This window comes from Lontra canadensis, unplaced genomic scaffold, assembly GCF_010015895.1.
Source record: "Lontra canadensis isolate GAN:19392208 unplaced genomic scaffold, GSC_riverotter_1.0 scaffold171, whole genome shotgun sequence".
Classification (NCBI taxonomy): domain Eukaryota; kingdom Metazoa; phylum Chordata; class Mammalia; order Carnivora; family Mustelidae; genus Lontra; species Lontra canadensis.
In genome coordinates, this window is record NW_022631165.1 from 1,331,046 (window position 1) to 1,347,384 (window position 16,339).

At 58.9% G+C, this 16,339-nt stretch overlaps 1 protein-coding gene across 18 annotated transcripts in view; it reads left to right on the forward strand.

The window, feature by feature from the left end:
- The window catches only part of MAPK8IP3 (mitogen-activated protein kinase 8 interacting protein 3), a 45,437-nt gene that overhangs the window by 1,500 nt on the left and 27,598 nt on the right, over positions 1-16,339 (forward strand). For 17 of the 18 annotated variants that reach the window (XM_032846078.1, XM_032846082.1, XM_032846085.1 and 14 more), the window contains exons 2-4: positions 11,397-11,517; positions 13,656-13,726; positions 13,970-14,061. In XM_032846078.1, coding sequence (XP_032701969.1) covers positions 11,397-11,517; positions 13,656-13,726; positions 13,970-14,061 — 284 coding nt within the window. Of the gene's footprint in view, positions 1-11,396; positions 11,518-13,655; positions 13,727-13,969; positions 14,062-16,339 lie in introns of those variants that run through there. The other variant, XM_032846099.1, reaches the window with a different exon arrangement.

The following is a 16,339-nucleotide window of genomic DNA, read 5'->3' on the forward strand; positions in this document are numbered from 1 at the left end:
CAGGGCATGTGGGCTCCCATCCCTGCTCTGCCCCTCTGACCTTGTCCACATCGCCTGCCCGCTCCGGATTTTGATTTTCATCAAATGAATCAATTGCCCTGGGTGATCTCTAGGCTTCTCTGACCTTCTGTTGTTCTAGGCGTTAGGTGACAGTCTCTAGTTTACGAATACAGAGTTTCTTATTAAACGACCCACGTTTCTTTTCAGTTAATTAGGCTTAACACAGTTTTGACTTTAGTATGGAAATAGAAGGTTGTTTCCATATCGGGCCTTTTTCTTGAATCAGAGTGGTTTTGTGCCAGTTTGGTGAAAGCATGTTTACGAAAACTCAGTGTCTTCCGTCATGCCTACTTCTGGTCCTTACTTTGCTTTGGGATCTCATCCGTCTGTCAAGAGGCTGTGTGTTGATTGGGGTGTCAAGCCGTGAACTGGTTTAAAGTTCTCAACTTAAGGGGACGTAAGAGCTCATAAGATGGTAGGGTTCAGAGTGGCCTTGGCGTTTACTGGGGAAGGAAGTGGACCTGAGAAGTTGGGGGTGGGGAGGGGCTGCACCAAGGTCACATGACCTGGAAGAGGCCTAGCGCACCCAGTCTACCTTGGCTCCGGGCCCAGGCTCTTCTTTCTGTATCATGCTGTTGTGGGAGGTCAGAGAGCTGCACCCCCAGAACACTGGCTTGCTGGGGATTCCCCTTGCCCGGCCGTGGGGCTGGGGCTGCCTCCCCGGTACTGGGCAGTGCCCTCCACTTCTCTGACTCCTCTCCGCAGCCACATAATATCTAACTGATGATGTTTTGAGTAAGTTTGCTTTCTTCTTCTCAAACCTCTGGGGTCAGCATCGTGGATGAGAAGACACTGAAGGGGGCGGTCAGGATGGACAGCCTTAAGGCTGTGCGTCGTAACCATCTAGCCCAGAGATGAGCTCAGCATGCGTGAGGCCTCTGCTCTGCCCCTTGCAGCTCAAGTTCAGCCGTGAGTGACTGTGCTGCTTCTGGCCTCCCGCCCGCACTCCCCCAGACTCGGAGCCGGAGGGTGTACGTGTGGTTGGCAGGGCACGGTCTTTGAGGCCGAGACCCAGCCTTGCCCGGCTATGAGGAGGAGCTGCACCAAGCTTGCTGAGCAGAGAGCCAGGAAGCGAGCAAATGCTTGGCTAGCCAGCACAGGGCTGCGGCTAGAGGCCACCAGGACGGCCTTGCAGAGACCTCGGGCGATGGTACAGCTAAGGAAGAGGGCCAGATACTGTCACCATTTTGGCACTGTGTCCAACAGACAGTCATTCCCAGTTCTGTGGAAAAGCCCACTTCTTTTTCGAGGCAGGGAATTGAGAGCACAGACGTGCATCTGATAACACAGAAGCTGGAACGCTCCAGGCCGGGGTTCTTGGTGCAGAGTAGCTGCGGTGTGCCTGGCCGCTCTGGTCCAGAAGGCCTCACCGGAGCCGGCTAACCCAAGCCGCCCGCAGCCTTCCAAGCAGGCGCAGCCCACAGGTTTGGTTGAAAAAGCTTTGAGCAGAGCACAAAACCCCGTCCCGCACTTACTGCCCATGGTGGCAGCCACAAGAGATGGCGAGTGAGGTCTGGGTCTGGGGTGGCTCATTAGATGCGAGCCATGGTCGCTGGGGACAGTGGGCTCCCGGGAGCGGGGCCGAGGCTGCAGACGCAGGCTTGCGTGCCAGCCCTGCCTTCGGGAGCTGCGCCATGGACCTGTCTGCCCCTCTCTGGTTGCGGTGGCCACCTCTGTAGAGCAAGGGGCTTGCCAGCCATGAAGCTGCTGTCATAGCAAGGGCCAAGTCCCATCGCTGGCTGTTGTTTTCCTGAAGAACTGTGGAGAGACAGGCTTAATTGGGCCGGGGAGAGCCCCCGGATGGACTTGTAGGTGGCAAGCGCCGGCGTCTCGGTCTCTGGCTGTGCAGGCTTTGCCCTTGTAATTGACATGACGAGTCCTGCTGGCTTGCAGAGCTGCCTCTGAAAATTTCTACACAGACCTTAAAAATGCTGACTCTTTATCTGATTTCTGACCATCGGGAAAGGTCTGCAGTAGGCAGTCGGGTGGGAGGACCGGAGCGAGGAGATGCCGACCCAGGGTGACCCTGTGGGAGGAATAAGCAGGGGGCTCCCCAGGAGGCAAAGAGACTTCTTCCTTGCAGACAGTCAGACACGTAGCACGTAGGAGGAAGAATCGTGTTTGAGAGACAAGGTGTGAGTTCAGCAGCCGTCGTTGCGTCAGACTCATCCCAGCCCTAAAGAAACTACTAGCGATACCCCAGGCTCCTACAGGACAGTGCAGTGTACGGGGCCTCAGCATCCGTTACTATGTAAGGAAGGAGCCAAGTGGGAGCGGTCGCACCCCAGTCTGTTTGCTTCTGGTTACATAAAAGTAATTTATTATTACGGTTTTTAAAGATTTTATTTATTTATCTGACAGACACATCACAGGCAGGCAGAGAGGCAGGCAGAGAGAGGAGGAAGCAGGCTCCCTGCAGAGTAGAGAGCCTGATGTGGGGCTCGATCCCAGAACCCTGGGATCATGACCTGAGACAAAGGCAGAGGCTCAACCCACTGAGCCACCCAGGCGCCCCTACATAAAAGTAATTTAGTTCGAGGAAGAACTTTTGGATAAGGTTAAGCTGGAGGAAAAGCCCTAATGCTCCTCTGTAGAGATGGCCGGTCTGCCTTTTCTCATCAGCAAACGGATACCCCGAAGCAGAGGTTTTCCTCCGGTTTCCCGCATTACGGCAGCCGATTCGCCGCTGCTAGCCCAAGGCCTGGGATTTCTCTTCTTGCCACGTTGTAATATTAAAAGCAGTTTTCAAAAAAATTTTTTTTTCTTTTTAAACAAAGCCGTTAAGACTAAGTGGCCGGTGCTGCCTTTACCAATCGTCTTTAAAGGTCAGCCATGGTAACTGCACCAAGTCTTCAGGAGAACAACCACATCTCCCTTAAAAATGGAGACAAAGAGGGGCCCCTGGGTGGCTCAGTGGGTTAAAGCCTCTGCCTTTGGCTCAGGTCATGATCCCGGCGTCCCGGGATTGAGCCCCACATCAGGCTCCCTGCTCAGAGGGAAGCCTGCTTCTCCCTCTCCCACTCCCCCTGCTTGTGTTCCTGCTCTTGCTGTCTCTCTCCCTCTGTCAAATAAATAAATAAATAATCTTAAAAAAAAGGTGGAGGCAGAGAGGTGCTTCCGAGCCAGAGCAGACATGTCGGGGAGGGTGCACAGCCCCAGACCCTGCCTTTCCCCCCACCGGGCAGAAACATTCCGGGCCTGCTGGCCACAGCTAGAAAGCAGGACCGAGGACTGCTATGGGTTAGTTCTTCCCAAACGCGGCCTTCTAAATTACAGTTACTGTCTGGGTGTTGTGGGATTTTTTATTTTATTATTCCTATTTCTTTTTAAGTATTCATTTGATAGAGAGAGAGAAAGCACAAGTAGGGCATAGAGGGAGAGGGGGAAGCCAGGCTCCCTGCCGAAAAGGGAGCCCGATGCGGGGCTCGATCCCAGGACCCTGAGGTCATCACCTGACCTGGAGGCAGAGGCTTAACCCACTGGGCCACCTGGTCATCCCTATTTTATTATTTTTTTTAAAGATTGTATGTTTTGAGAGAAAGAGAAGGATCTGAGGGAGAGGGAGAGAGATTCTCAAGCAGACTGTGTCTTGAGTGTGGAGCCCAGCTGGGGGCTCTGTCCCAGGACCCTGAGACCATGACCTGAGCCAAAACCAAGAGTTGGATGCTTAACCAGCTGCACTACCGAGGTGCCCCGTGGTGTTTTTTTAATTTAAAAAAAAAGTTGTTTTTTTTTTAAATAAGCTGTATCCCCAACATGGGGCTCAAACTCACGACCCTGAGACCAAGAGTTGCACACTCCTCCTGAGCCAGCCAAGTGTCCCACTGGGTTTTTTGTTTTTATCTTTATTTTTTTTAAGATTTTGTTTATTTATTTGATGGGGAGAGAGACAGTGAGAGAGGGAACACAAGCAGGGAGAGTGGGAAAGGGAGAAGCAGGCGTCCCGCTGAGCTGGGAGCCCAGTGTGGGTCTCGATCCCAGGACCCCGGGATCATGACCTGAGCTGAAGGTAGACGCTTAATGATGGAGCCACCCAGGCGACCTTGGGTTTTTTATTTTTAAGTTTTCTAAAACTTCCTGTTCTAGAATCATTTCTAGAAGTTGCTGAAATAACACCCTGCTCCCAGACTCCCAAATGGGAACATTTTTCTGCATTGCTCTCTATCCCTCCCTCTCACTCTGCCATGATCCCCGGGGTCCTGCTGAGGCCCGTCTCTTGCAGACTGGGTCCTCGCTTTCTGCTTTTTGCGGGGCCTGAACGATCGTGACATCACGGGCTGCTTATTTTGCGGGACGCCCCTTAGTTTGGCAGGAAGCCCCTGGAAGCGATGATGCCCAAGTGTCTGAAACCCTTGCTGTGTGCAGGACAGGGTCCCTCTCTGCAGGGCGGCCTGTGAGCAGCAGATGACCAGGGCACCTGAGTTCTGGATTCACATTCCTTGATCGTCTCCTTTGGCACCGACCTGGTTCCAGTCGGCGCCGTCACACTGGCCTCCCAGCTGCTCTCCCTGTCCCAATGCTTCCTCAGCCAGAGGGAGCTTTTGCCAAGGCGCGTCCCATCTCCCCCTCCCCCGTGTCCTCATTTGCCAGGGCAGTCTGGATGCCAGGCTCAGTGGCAGGCTTTGGGGACTGGGTCTGGGGGCAGGCGCCCGGTGGGGAGGTGCTGGCAGAGATGCTGCTGGACATCCCTGTGCCGATGAGGTGGGGCGTGGGGTGTGCCTGACAGGTGGGGCCGGGCTGCCCTGGGGAGACAGAGGGTGAGGCTCCCATCGTGCCTGAACCCTGCCAGGCCCACCTTCCTCTGGGGTCTGCTCCGTGCGCCACTGGTCTTGTCCTGCCGTCCCCCCACTTGTGGTTCCAGTTCCTGGGCACCCTTGCCTCCCGGAGTCTGGCACGAGGACAGGGTGGAGTGCATCCGGGTACTGGGTGCCAGGTGCTTGGATGCGTGCGGGCCTGGCTAGAGGGATGGGTCCCTGTGTCTCGCACCCCAGCTGCCTCCGGCTGCCTCCTGGCTGATTGGGGGGCACTGCCCTTCTAGCACGTTCCACCCCCAGGCTGGTTCTTGTCCCCCTGACGGCACACCTCAAAGCGGGGCTGGCCACCTGTGCCCGTGCAGATGAGGAGGGAGGCGGCTTTCCTCTGCCTCGGTGCACGTCACACCCAAGTGTCGGTCCGGCTCCCAAAGGGCACAGGCTCTGTGCGTGAGTCAGTAGAGCAGCAGTCTGCTCAACACGACCTTCTGTGAGGGTGGAACCTTCTAGTTTGTGCTCTCTGGTTTAGTCTCTGACGACCGCCCCGGGCCACTGACGCTTCACATCTGGCTCATGCGGCCAAGGAGGCGAGTTCTTATTTTACACCATTTTCCTGAGTGGAAACTCACGACTAGGGCGGGCGCCTTCAGCTTCCCCGGGGCGGGCGGCAGGCGACAGAGGGCGATGCTGTTCTGTGAGCACCTTCCAGAAAGAGGAGAGCTCCCAAAGCAGTAGGTTTGGATACAGGAGACCAGACGGGAGGAGATAGCGTGAGACAAACAGCGGCAAGACGGGAGTGCCGGCTGTTCTCGACCGAACGGGGAGGTGACGAAATTCTCGAAAGGCCGTGGAGGATGTGGCGAGAAGTCCCCAGAGCCTAGAAACGCTGGTGTCACAGCCCACGGCGAGATCTTTGACCTGGGCTGCATCTTCTTACCAGCTTTTCCTTCTTCCTAGCAAATTTATTGAGGTAGACGCACTGAGCTGTATAAGTTTGGGCAGTTTGGTGAACCTTGACATGTCTATGCCCAGAAGCCCGCCCGAGTGGCCCGAGTGGCCGCCATCCCTGCCCCTCGGTGAGCTCTCCCTGCTTCCCCACCCCCACTGGTCTGCTCTCCGAGGCCGTGGAGTTCGCGTTCTCCAGAACTGCACATAGGATCGTGCAGGTGTTTTCTCTTTTTCTGTCTGGCTTCTTCCAGTCAGCACGATGACGTGGAGGTTCTCTTGTTGTTGTTGTTAGAGATTTTGTTTATTTGAGAGAGCACAAGCAGGGGGGCAGCAGGCAGAGGCAGAGGGAGAAGCAGGCTCTCTGCTGGGCAAGGAGCCCGATGTGGGACTCGATCCCAGGACCCTAGGATCGTGACGTGAGCCAAAGGCAGCCGCTAAACCAACTGAGCCAGCCAGGCGCCCCGACATTGAGATTCTTACGGGTCATAGCAAGTGTCGTGCTTATCCCTCCCCGTAGCGCTGAGCCCTGTGCTCGTGTGGCCTCTGTCCCTCTCCTGTGGGTGGAGGGGGAGGTGTGCTTCTCCGAGCCCGGCTCGGTGCGGCTGTGCATGGGGGTTCCGGAAAGAGAGAGCCAGGAGAGGTCTGGAGCAGCGGGTGGCCGGCGATAGGACCAGCCAGTCCCGAGCAAGCACTGAGTCACCAGGGCGGGAAAGTCTCACCCCAGGGCAGTGAGCTCTCGGCGCCGGCACATCCCCTGTCACGCACAGGAGAACTGGGGAAGGCCAGGTTAAGCGGGGGACAGGTCCTTTTCCCAGGGGACTGCACCTCATCCCATGGGGTTTGAGTGGCAAAGGTTGGCACATTTCGACTCTGTCCTCAGAGACAGTGTGAAGTGACACCTCCCATGAGAGTCTCTGTGCGCCCCTCCCCAGACACTCTGCGGGCTCTCTGGGTGCCGTGCCCCTCCGTGGGCTCTTCTCTTCCGGCCTCCCCACACCCGCTTCTCACCCTGTGGAAGCCCATAGGTGCTTGCTCACGCACGCGGCCCGGGGCCCATGTCGCATCTGCAGTGTTCACGTCCGGCCAGCAAGACCCTGTCTCTATGGAAGGGCCAAGGCCAGCGCCCTGGACCTGGTGCCGTTAGGCCGAGCAGCAGCCAAGCGGACGAGCCAGCTAAAGGAGCCAGGGCTCGCTGCGGAGGACACTGCAGAGAACACGGGTCCTGGGCTGCGGCCCGCAGGCTCTGAGTCTTACCTACCTTCCTTCCCTCCTGCCCCGTGTTACCAACCTCATCATGTGTTTTATGTGTCCTACATCTATGTTTTATACAGCCTGTATATTAACATATAAAACATATTTTAATTCTTAGTGTGTAAACATATCCATGACATTTCTTTGGAGAGACACACACACACACAGATTTTCTTGTGTCTGTCTTGCCCACCCTCGGAAATCCGTGTGAATTAAACCAGTGCCGTTCGTTGGGAGCGGGAAGAGTACTTAGAAATAAATCGAGAAAGGGCCCCATGTGTGTACTGGTATTTAGACGTGAGAATTAGGTGTTTCGTATCCAGAGGCTGAGACACGTTTCCCTTCGTTGGAGGAGAGCTAGTCCTTGCCCTCCGGGCCGCTCCGAAGATCGGTCGTAAGAGTGAGTGTAAACATCTGTGGGTTACCGTGTGCCTGGTGACGCGCTGGCTCGACCTGGGCGGACAGACGAGAACTCCCAAGTTCAAACCCGGAGTACAAACAGCAAGCACGTGAGCACGTGAGCCAAGCTCTCGCCTTCCCGCAGGTGCGCCTTCCGGAGCCCGCAAACGGGGACGCTGCCGTGTGTGGCAGGGGGTTTCCGATGCAGGAGACTTCTGTGTGATCCGGTACCCTGCGGGCCCGCTCGCCCCAGATGCTCCCGGCCAGATTTTTGTTCTTCCCGGTCCCAGTCCTGTTTTCTTACAGTGAGATCCTACTTTACAAATTTTGGGAAGACTTTCTTTGTAGACTTGACTTAGTCTCCCCACCACCACCCTTTTCCCCACCACTGAAAAGCCTTAATTCTCCCAAATCTAAAGTAAACGATGTGCAGATAAAAACACACTCTGCCTTTCTGAAGTCATTTGCTGCATTTTTGTGGCTAACGGTGACCCAGGTGGGACCGCGCCCTGCTGCCGGCCGTCCCCCTGTGCGGGGAGGGGAGCTGGGCTGTCCCACCCACCCTCTTTGCTCCTGAGCTAACCGCCAGCGCAGCCGGAGCGGGGTTGGTTGCCGAGAGGACCCGTACCTCTTCCCAAGGCCGGCCCTGAGCACGACCTCCTGAGAAACAAAGACCCAGCATCCGTGCAGTCTTGGGCGGGCGCTGCTCCTTCCCGGTACTTACTCCCTGTAGTAGCGGATGAAGTTTGCCTTGCCTCTTTCATCTCGGTTAAATGGCGGGCTTGTGGGTTTTTTTAAACTGGAAACACTTGAATGACATTGAAATCATTTCTTCACGAGAGAAAGAAAAATGATTTCTTGGAATGTGTAGAATGCCACATTGTGTCGGTGACGTTTTCACAGACTCAGGGGCCTTGAGGCGCCCCCCGATCAGTTCTGTCCAGTAGGATGCCCGCGTCCGGGAGACCGGGGACAGAGGCTCCCTGCCGCACTCGCTGTGTCGAAGCCAGCGGCCTCATCTTGCTCAGGCGCCTCTGGGAGCCGCGCAGGTCCAGGGCCAGGGTCCTTGAGTCTGTTGATGGTCACTTGTGGGTTTCTTGGGGCTCTGTGTTCACCTGGGGAGCTGCTCCCACGGGAGCACCCACACCCCTTTGCACGGGGGTGCCGAGAGGATGGAAGGGGACCCGTTCTGAAGGACTGAGCCGTCCCCGCCCCGTCCGGCCATCCCTTTGGCACTGGGGTTCCATGTGTCCTGAGAACCACACAAGTCCTATTGACCTGCTGTGGGCTCTGTAGCCCTGCCACCTGCTGTGCCCCCTGTCTTTGGCCTTGCGGATGCCCACGTACGCAGCTTCACGTAGCTGCTGTCTCTCTTGGGTGATGTCTCTGTATTTCCTGATGCGGAAAGCCTTGAAATATCAAGGTCAGAGGATTTGTGCCTGTGACCTGGTTTGGGGCTTGCTTCATCAGGAATCTAGGCACGTCGGTGGTTTTGGGGCATGACAAAGCATTCCGGCCCTGTCGCCGAGGTTGGATTTAATGATTGGCTACCAGGATAGATTTAAGAAGTCTGTCTTGGCCTTCTGGAAGTGGGCTTTCAGACACCGTCTGTAATTTGGAAATCTCTCAGCTGATTTCCACATCTTAAGTGCAGGTGATGCGGAAACACAGACGGGATGGGACGGCTGTCCCTAAAATGACTCTTTCTCTTTGTGTGACACCACAGGGGTGCAGCCTGCAGGTCGGGACCCCTGCCCGAGGCCCAAGAGCCTGTGCTTCTGGGCAAAGTGCTTATGCAAAAATAAACACCTGGGGCGCCTGGGTGGCTCAGTGGGTTGAGCCTCTGCCTTCGGCTCAGGTCATGATCCCGGGGTCCTGGGATCCAGCCCCGCATCGGGCTCTCTGCTCAGCAGGGAGCCTGCTTCCCCCCCTCTCTCTCTGCCTGCCTCTCTGCCTGCTTGTGATCTCTGTCTGTCAGGTAAATCAATGAAATCTTTAAAAAAATAAAAATAAACACATGAGTGACCCCGGAGGGCTCGCGAGTTAATCTGGAAGGAAAAGCAGGTGGGAATAACGAAGAAAATGTGGAAAACGGGACTTGAAAACTTGACTACGTGTCCGATATTAAGGGTTAATGGAACAGTCCACGTTCAGAGAAACCTGTGGCCTGGCTCACGGAGAGACCGAAGTCTGTGTTAAGGTTGAGCACGTGAGGAAGGTGGCAGTTCGGAGCCGCGAGGAAAGGGGAAATGACAAAGCACACTTGTGCAGTGCACACGCACCCGCGTCCGGGGGGGCCCTGCTGTGCGTGAGACAGGAGCAGCGGAGGTGGTCACAGATCACGAGGAACAGCAGGAACTTGGTGGCAGGCAGGGTGTTTGACAAGAACGTAGTGAGCTGTTGGGGACCAGTACGTATTGAAGTCACTGGGGACCTGACACTCAGGACAGTTACGGTGGTCCGGGTCCCACCCCTCGGGCGGCCCGTCCTGCCCCGCCCTGGGGGAGTGAGCTGGGAGGCCCCCCTGGAGGGGCTGTCGGCCGTGCACGGGCCCAGGGCCGGGTCTCCCGTTGCAGGAAGCCATCAGGCATTTCCGCAGGCCGTGACCCCGATAATGGACGTGTTGGAGCAGGTTGGAAGCCCCACAGGAGGAAATTGCTGGAATGAGCTCCGCTCTGCACCCTGCCGACAGTGGACGGGGAGAGTATGTTTCTCGAGGTAGAGAGACGCTCCCGTTTAGGCTCCTGGAAATAACGGGTCCCAAACGTGTGTACGGGAGATCATGCGTGTGTGCTGTGCGTGCACACACACAGACGTGCACGCACACACGCATGCACGTCTGGAAGGAGATCACCCCATTTTAACCGACTCTGGATGGTACAGTTATGGTTTTTCAAAAACATTCTCCCTCGTACTTCAGACTCTGGCCTGGTGTTCCCACAGAGGCACAGGCTGCCCATCATCTGGTTCTTTTAAGTAACAGGAGCTGAGATTCCCCAAATGAAAGCCTACCCTCGTCAGTCAGTTAAGAACCGTTGCTGCTTCTTGGGATGCTGGTTGTGTCCGCGTGAGTGAGAACCACGTGCCATGCTCGGCGCACAGCTGCGCTCTCCGTGTGGGCCTTCCTGGCCATGGGGTGGCCGTACTTCCCTTGGCTGCAGTGGGGAGGCACCCGGTGGGGCTCCCCCACGCCCCGCCCCCTCCAGGTCTCCACCCCACAAAACCGAGGTGCCAGCAGCTCACCCTGAGTGCCGGCATCTGCGCGGGGACCCCACTCCCACCCTGGTGGCGCTGGGCCGGCCCATTCCTCCCCTCTGCATCCACACCTGGCTTCCAGTGTGAAGCCAGGAGCCCTCCTGGGATCTCTCCGGAGTCGTCCTTTTGTTGTCGTTGCTTTTTTGCAAAGTGCTTTCCTTTCACTTGGTTCCATGATAATTTTGCTCAGACACTTGCTGGGTAAGGGAAGGATTCCAAAGACCCAGCCCCATTGCTGGTCCTTCCGGTAGCGGCGGCTTCCAGGGCCGAGCAGGAACGGACTACAGATGAGGAGCAGAGTGGCTGTGACCTCACGCAGCCATTCAGTGTCCGGGAGACTGACGTTCCTGTGTCGGGAAAGGACCGGCGGCCTGCTGTGTGGGGCCTGCTGGGGGGAGGAAGATGCGGGGTCCCTCCTTCAGAAAGTATCAAGGCTTTCAAGAAGGCGACAGTAGATCATTAAAGGGAGCATAAGCCTTTCTATAATCGGGGCCCAGTGTGAATCTCTGGGCATCTGGCTAGGAGGTTCTAGAGTTACTGACTCTCGGGAAACTCGTCTGGCCCCTGCTTCTGGACGGGGCATGTCAGGGTTTGCCTGCAGAGGGTGGCCGGCGGTGTGATGCCAGGAGCCCATGACTGTGGGTCCCGGAAGCCCGTGACCCTTCCGTGACGCGCTGCCGTCACCTGGCGTCCCACCTGCGTGACACCCGCTCTCTCCCCTCCCGTGCACAGAAGTTCATCGAGTTTGAAGATGCCCTTGAGCAGGAGAAGAAGGAGCTGCAGACCCAGGTGGAGCACTACGAGTTCCAGACGCGCCAGCTGGAGCTGAAGGCTAAGAACTACGCAGACCAGAGTAAGCAGGCGGTGGGGCCGCATCGGACTGTCTGTGTTGTTCCCCGCCTGGTCCCGGCTCGGGAGGGGAGAGGGAGGGAGGGAGAGAGAAGCCAGCAGCCGTGTTTTCACCGGGATTCCCTCAACCATGCGTTTATGCCTGTGCCCCGCCAGGTGTGTCTGTAGCCGGCCTCCGATCCCGGGTGGAAATAAATAAATGAGGCCCCTTTGATGACAGAGCATTTTCGCTGAGAGTCGAGGCCGGGGCTGGACCGCGCCAGGCCCTCCGTGGAGACCCCCGTTGCGGCGTGGCTCCTGTCTGTCCGCCACTGGGGGGGACGCTGCTCCTGGGCAGTCAGCTCGCCGCCCACCGTGGTGGCCCTTCGGGGCAGGGGTGCGTGGCTGGCGGGGCCGGCGGCAGCACCCTGTCCCTCGCAAGGAGAGGCAAGGAAAGTGATTTGGGTGATGATGACTCTAAGAACTATTATTTCCGTTTTCACGAGTCTTGTTTAAATTTTGTGGCCAAAGTTTCCATGAACTCTCAGTGGAAGTTTCCATGACAGGAGCTAATGTGCTGCTTTCCCTGGTGACCCCGGACAGCGGGTCCCTTCATCTCTCAGCCTGGGGGAAGATGATCTGATGTGCCGGGTCTGTCCCTCTCCCAGACCAAGACTCCAGGGCCCGTGGCTAAGGCCAGAGCCCCACGGCTGGGTCAGAGACTCCCAGACAGCCACGGGCCCAGCAGCCCCCGTACGCCTACAGACACTGTGGTGTTTGCAAAATGAAAGCAAACCAAACGGCCCGTTGTAGGCATACGGAGGGAAACGCTTTCTGTGATCACACAGAGCCCTAGAGTACTGTGCAGATACGAAAACTTTCTGGCTCTTCTTAGAAGGAAAACAATACAAACTCCAAATTATTGGCTGAAGTTCTTCATTCAGTGGCAGCAGGACCGAGAGCCGGAGGAGGGGAGAGCAAATGCGTGGCTCCTTTGGCCAGGTGGCGGCCTGCACCCTGCCCAGCAGAGAAGGCCAGGAGGAAGGGCCTGCTGCACACAGGGGCTGCCCCTCCCAAGGCAGGAGCAGAGGCTGGGGGTCAGGCGGTCCGGCCCTGGGGTACAGGCAGTGCCCTGCAGCCCTGCAGCCTGCACCGGCCATCAGCACGCTCCACGAGCCTCCTGAGCCGCAGACCCCCACGTCCTGCGACGCCCTCACTGCTCCCGGGAGAGTGGCCCCAGAGAGCTGCACAGAGACGCCGACTCGGAGGCCCCTGCTGTGGGGTGGGGGAGCGCGGCCCCTGCGGACACCGCAGAACAGGAGAGCCTGTGGGCCAAAGCCAGATGTGGACTGGTGTCACCTGTTAGATCTCAGGAGGAAGGGTGGGTGGGAGGCGGGTGAGCCCGGCGGACCACACCTGTGAGTCCCCCGACGTCACAGGTCCCGCCTCACTCTGTGCGTCAGTCTTCTCCACTTGCTGGGGCCATGGGGACACAGTTGAAGTTCGAACAAGGGCCCAAGGACGGAAGGTGTCCGAGGCTGGCACGCTCACCCGGTGATGGGAGGCAGGGGACAGGAGGTCCAACAGGCCTGCTGACCGGTCAGGTGACCCACCCGTTGAGGGTGGAGCACATGCAGGGCCCGCGGGGGCTCCCGGGCACCACCCCTGCTGGCCTGGATGCCACGGCCACGGCTTGGTCTGCAGCCCTTGGCACGTGTCGGGGATGCTTGCTTGTTCCATGCCACGTGGCAGATGGTCCTGGGCTCTTTCCCACGCCACAGAGGCCACGCACACAGGAACTGCCCCTTCCTACGAGCCCCTTACTCACATCTTGTCTCCACCGGAGCACAGCGAGCTCCCTGCGTCTCGGGAGCTGTTGCCACTCGGGCCCAGGTAGCAGCCCCGGTGGGCTGAGTCATCCTGGTTCCCTCGGCAGAACTGACCACCCTCCGGTAACACGGCACGCAACCCCGTGCCAGCCGGACCCCCAGGATCCGTCTTCTCGTGGCCCCGGGGTCTCTGCTGGCCATCCCCGTCCGGGCTGGCGGGCCACTGCGGCCTGCCCCAGGCTTCAGTCTGTCCTGGCACAGACGGCCCGAGGGCAGGTGCGGAGGCGTGGGGAGGTGGGTTGTGGCGTTGACGGGCAGCGGCTGTGTCTTCCAGTTTCCCGGTTGGAGGAGCGCGAGTCCGAGATGAAGAAGGAGTACAACGCTCTGCACCAGCGGCACACGGAGGTAAGTGCCCGGCCTTGATCTGCACGCAAGGACGTGGCCTCAGCCCCGCAGCGGTGCTGTGCGTGGCGCTGGCCTGGCTGGCCTTCCTGGCCTTTTCTTTCTGGCTTCTGCTGCCCAGCCAAGGAGCTCTGCACTGCTCAGACTCCACAGACATGTCTCTGCTGCTGTCAGGGCGCCGCGGGCTGGAGGGCAGACGCCTGGGTCAGCAGGCCTGACTCACACGGCACATCTGTCCGGTCACAGATGATCCAGACCTACGTGGAACATATCGAGAGGTCCAAGATGCAGCAAGTCGGGGGAAACAGCCAAACCGAGGGCAGCCTGCCAGGGAGGAGGTAAGGCGGGAAGCGGGCGGCAGCGGCCTCTGGTGGCCTGTCATCCCCGGGGTGCTCTGGGGTGGAGGGGGGCCTTTGGGGAGCTGCGTCCGCCCTGGTCAGGAGAGGGGGTCGGATCGGAGTGTGTGCCGGAGCGGGAACGTGTGTGCACGTGTGCCGGGCAGGGCCCTCTGCTGGCCGCGAGCAGTCACGAAGGCCTGGGGAAAACGGGGTGGTCCGCCCCGTCATCTCCGATCCCTTGTTTGTGAATTCCCCTGCTCGCTCAAGTTTGTGGCCTCGACCTCCGCCCTCGTGGGGCTTCTGCGGTCACGTGCAGGCAGGTGCAGAGATACCCGCGCATGGCGGCGGGAGGGGCGGTGCCAGGTGTGCAGGACGCGGGCGCGCCGGGGCCATCGGGTGAGGTCCGAAGCCCAGCTCCAGCCCCCTCCTTGGGGCCGCGCTGGCAGCTCACCACACGCTTGCACACCTCGCTTTCTCCTTTGCAAAACGCAGCAGGTGTCACCCAGCCGCAGGATTCGGGAATCAAGGTTCTGATTCCTGTGAGACGTGGGTCTCTGTGCGGGAGCTACGGCTCCTTACCCACCGATCCCGGGCTGTCCTGCCTCTAGGCCTTGACTGGCTGGAGTCTCGAGAACCGACCGGACGGGTGGGGAGGAGGCGGGGCCGCCAGGCAACCCCCTGCACAGCCGTTCTGGCTGCGGGCTAGAGCGACACCCCCAGACGCCGGGCCCTCGCTGGTCTGCTCCAGGAGCTCCGCGGCTCTTACCTGCAGGGAGCGGGGCTAAGCTGCCCCTTCTGAGCCTTCGGTCAGGGGAGGACTGGACCACGGTGTGCAAGGGGCAGACTGTCTACAGTCTTCTCCAGGGTGTTGCCAGCTTGTGGGACACCAAGGTCATCAACCTGGGCCTGGGCCTGGGCCTGGGCCTGGGGAGAGGGTACCGATATCTCAAATCCCAGTAGGTGGGAGGAGCCGGAGGCCCCACAAGCGAAGTGAAGCTCTTGGTCCCTTTGTAGCCGTAGCCCCCCGTTCCTACAGACCACTGCCTGAGCGCCGTCACGCCCCGTCCCCGCAGGAGCCGTCTCCGGCCTGTCCATCGGCAGGTGTGCTGCGAAAACACAGGCTCAGGCCCTTACGTTGCGTGTCGCCAGCCACTGTCTGGGCCCAGGGGCAAAGCCCTTGCCTCTGTGTGCTCGAGGCGCCCGACTTGAAAACAGAAACGCGGAGTGTGGTGCGAACGCCGGGCGGGACCTGGGAAGGTGGGGGGACGGCGGCACGCATCCCGACAGTCCCAGGATTTTAGCGGACGCGTCCCTGCTGCACGTTCACACCCTGGGCTGCTGGTGGTGACCCTGCATCTGCTGGGGGGGTATGGACCGAGCAGTTTGGAGGACAGAACTCTGCGGTGTCACTCCTGAGTCATGACCGCCTGAAGCGAGGGGAGTAACAGCCTCCCGGCTCCCGGCTCCGGAGTGTCTCTCGAGAGCACTGTGACCTGCTTGCCCCCGGCACTCGGAACTCGCCGGGAGGATTTCTGAGTGACTGCACGTGAATGCTGACCTGGGGGGACGGGGGCCTGCATTCTGGGGGGGTTGGGCAGGGCCCTCTGCGCTGGGGCTGCGGCGGCTGGGCAGTTACGCATCCTTGACGAACGCTGGGCTTGCGGCCAGTTCCTGAGAGCAGCAGCATTCCGGAACCTTCAGGCTGGTTTCCTGCCAGCTCCCTTTAAGGCAGTAGCACCTCGAAGGTCATGAAGGAGAGCGCCCAGCGAGAAGGGCCTGGTTCTCCCAGAAGCGAGGGAGGTGGGCTCTCTGAACTCAGGACTTGTCTTAGGACCCTATGGCTAGCACCCTAGGGGCCTGGGGATGCCACAGAAACTGGTGTCCCCTCAGCCCCAGGATGACATGGGCTCAGCCCAAACCAGAGGCTACTTAGGCACCAAAACTGGGCTCTGAGCTTCCCGGCCATTACTGGGGCTGTCCCTGGGGCCACGTCAGGCCTTGTTTCCTCCTGCTGTGGAAGAGGGTCCATGAGTGCAGCGGGGTCACTCTCCGTGGATGTCTCCCTGTGCACCGGAGACAGGACCTGGTCTGGGAGCCTGTGGTCCCCTGTGTCTTGGCCCTGAGGCAGTCTGGAGCAGGCCTGGCCCCAGGCCCCTCAGTGCTCCCTGTGCTTGGAGTTGGGCTCCGGCCGGTTGTGGCTGTCACTCTTCTGCTGTCGGGACTCTCGCTCCAGAGGGGCTGGCTCGGGTCCCATCTGGGATCCACTCGGAGGCTGTGC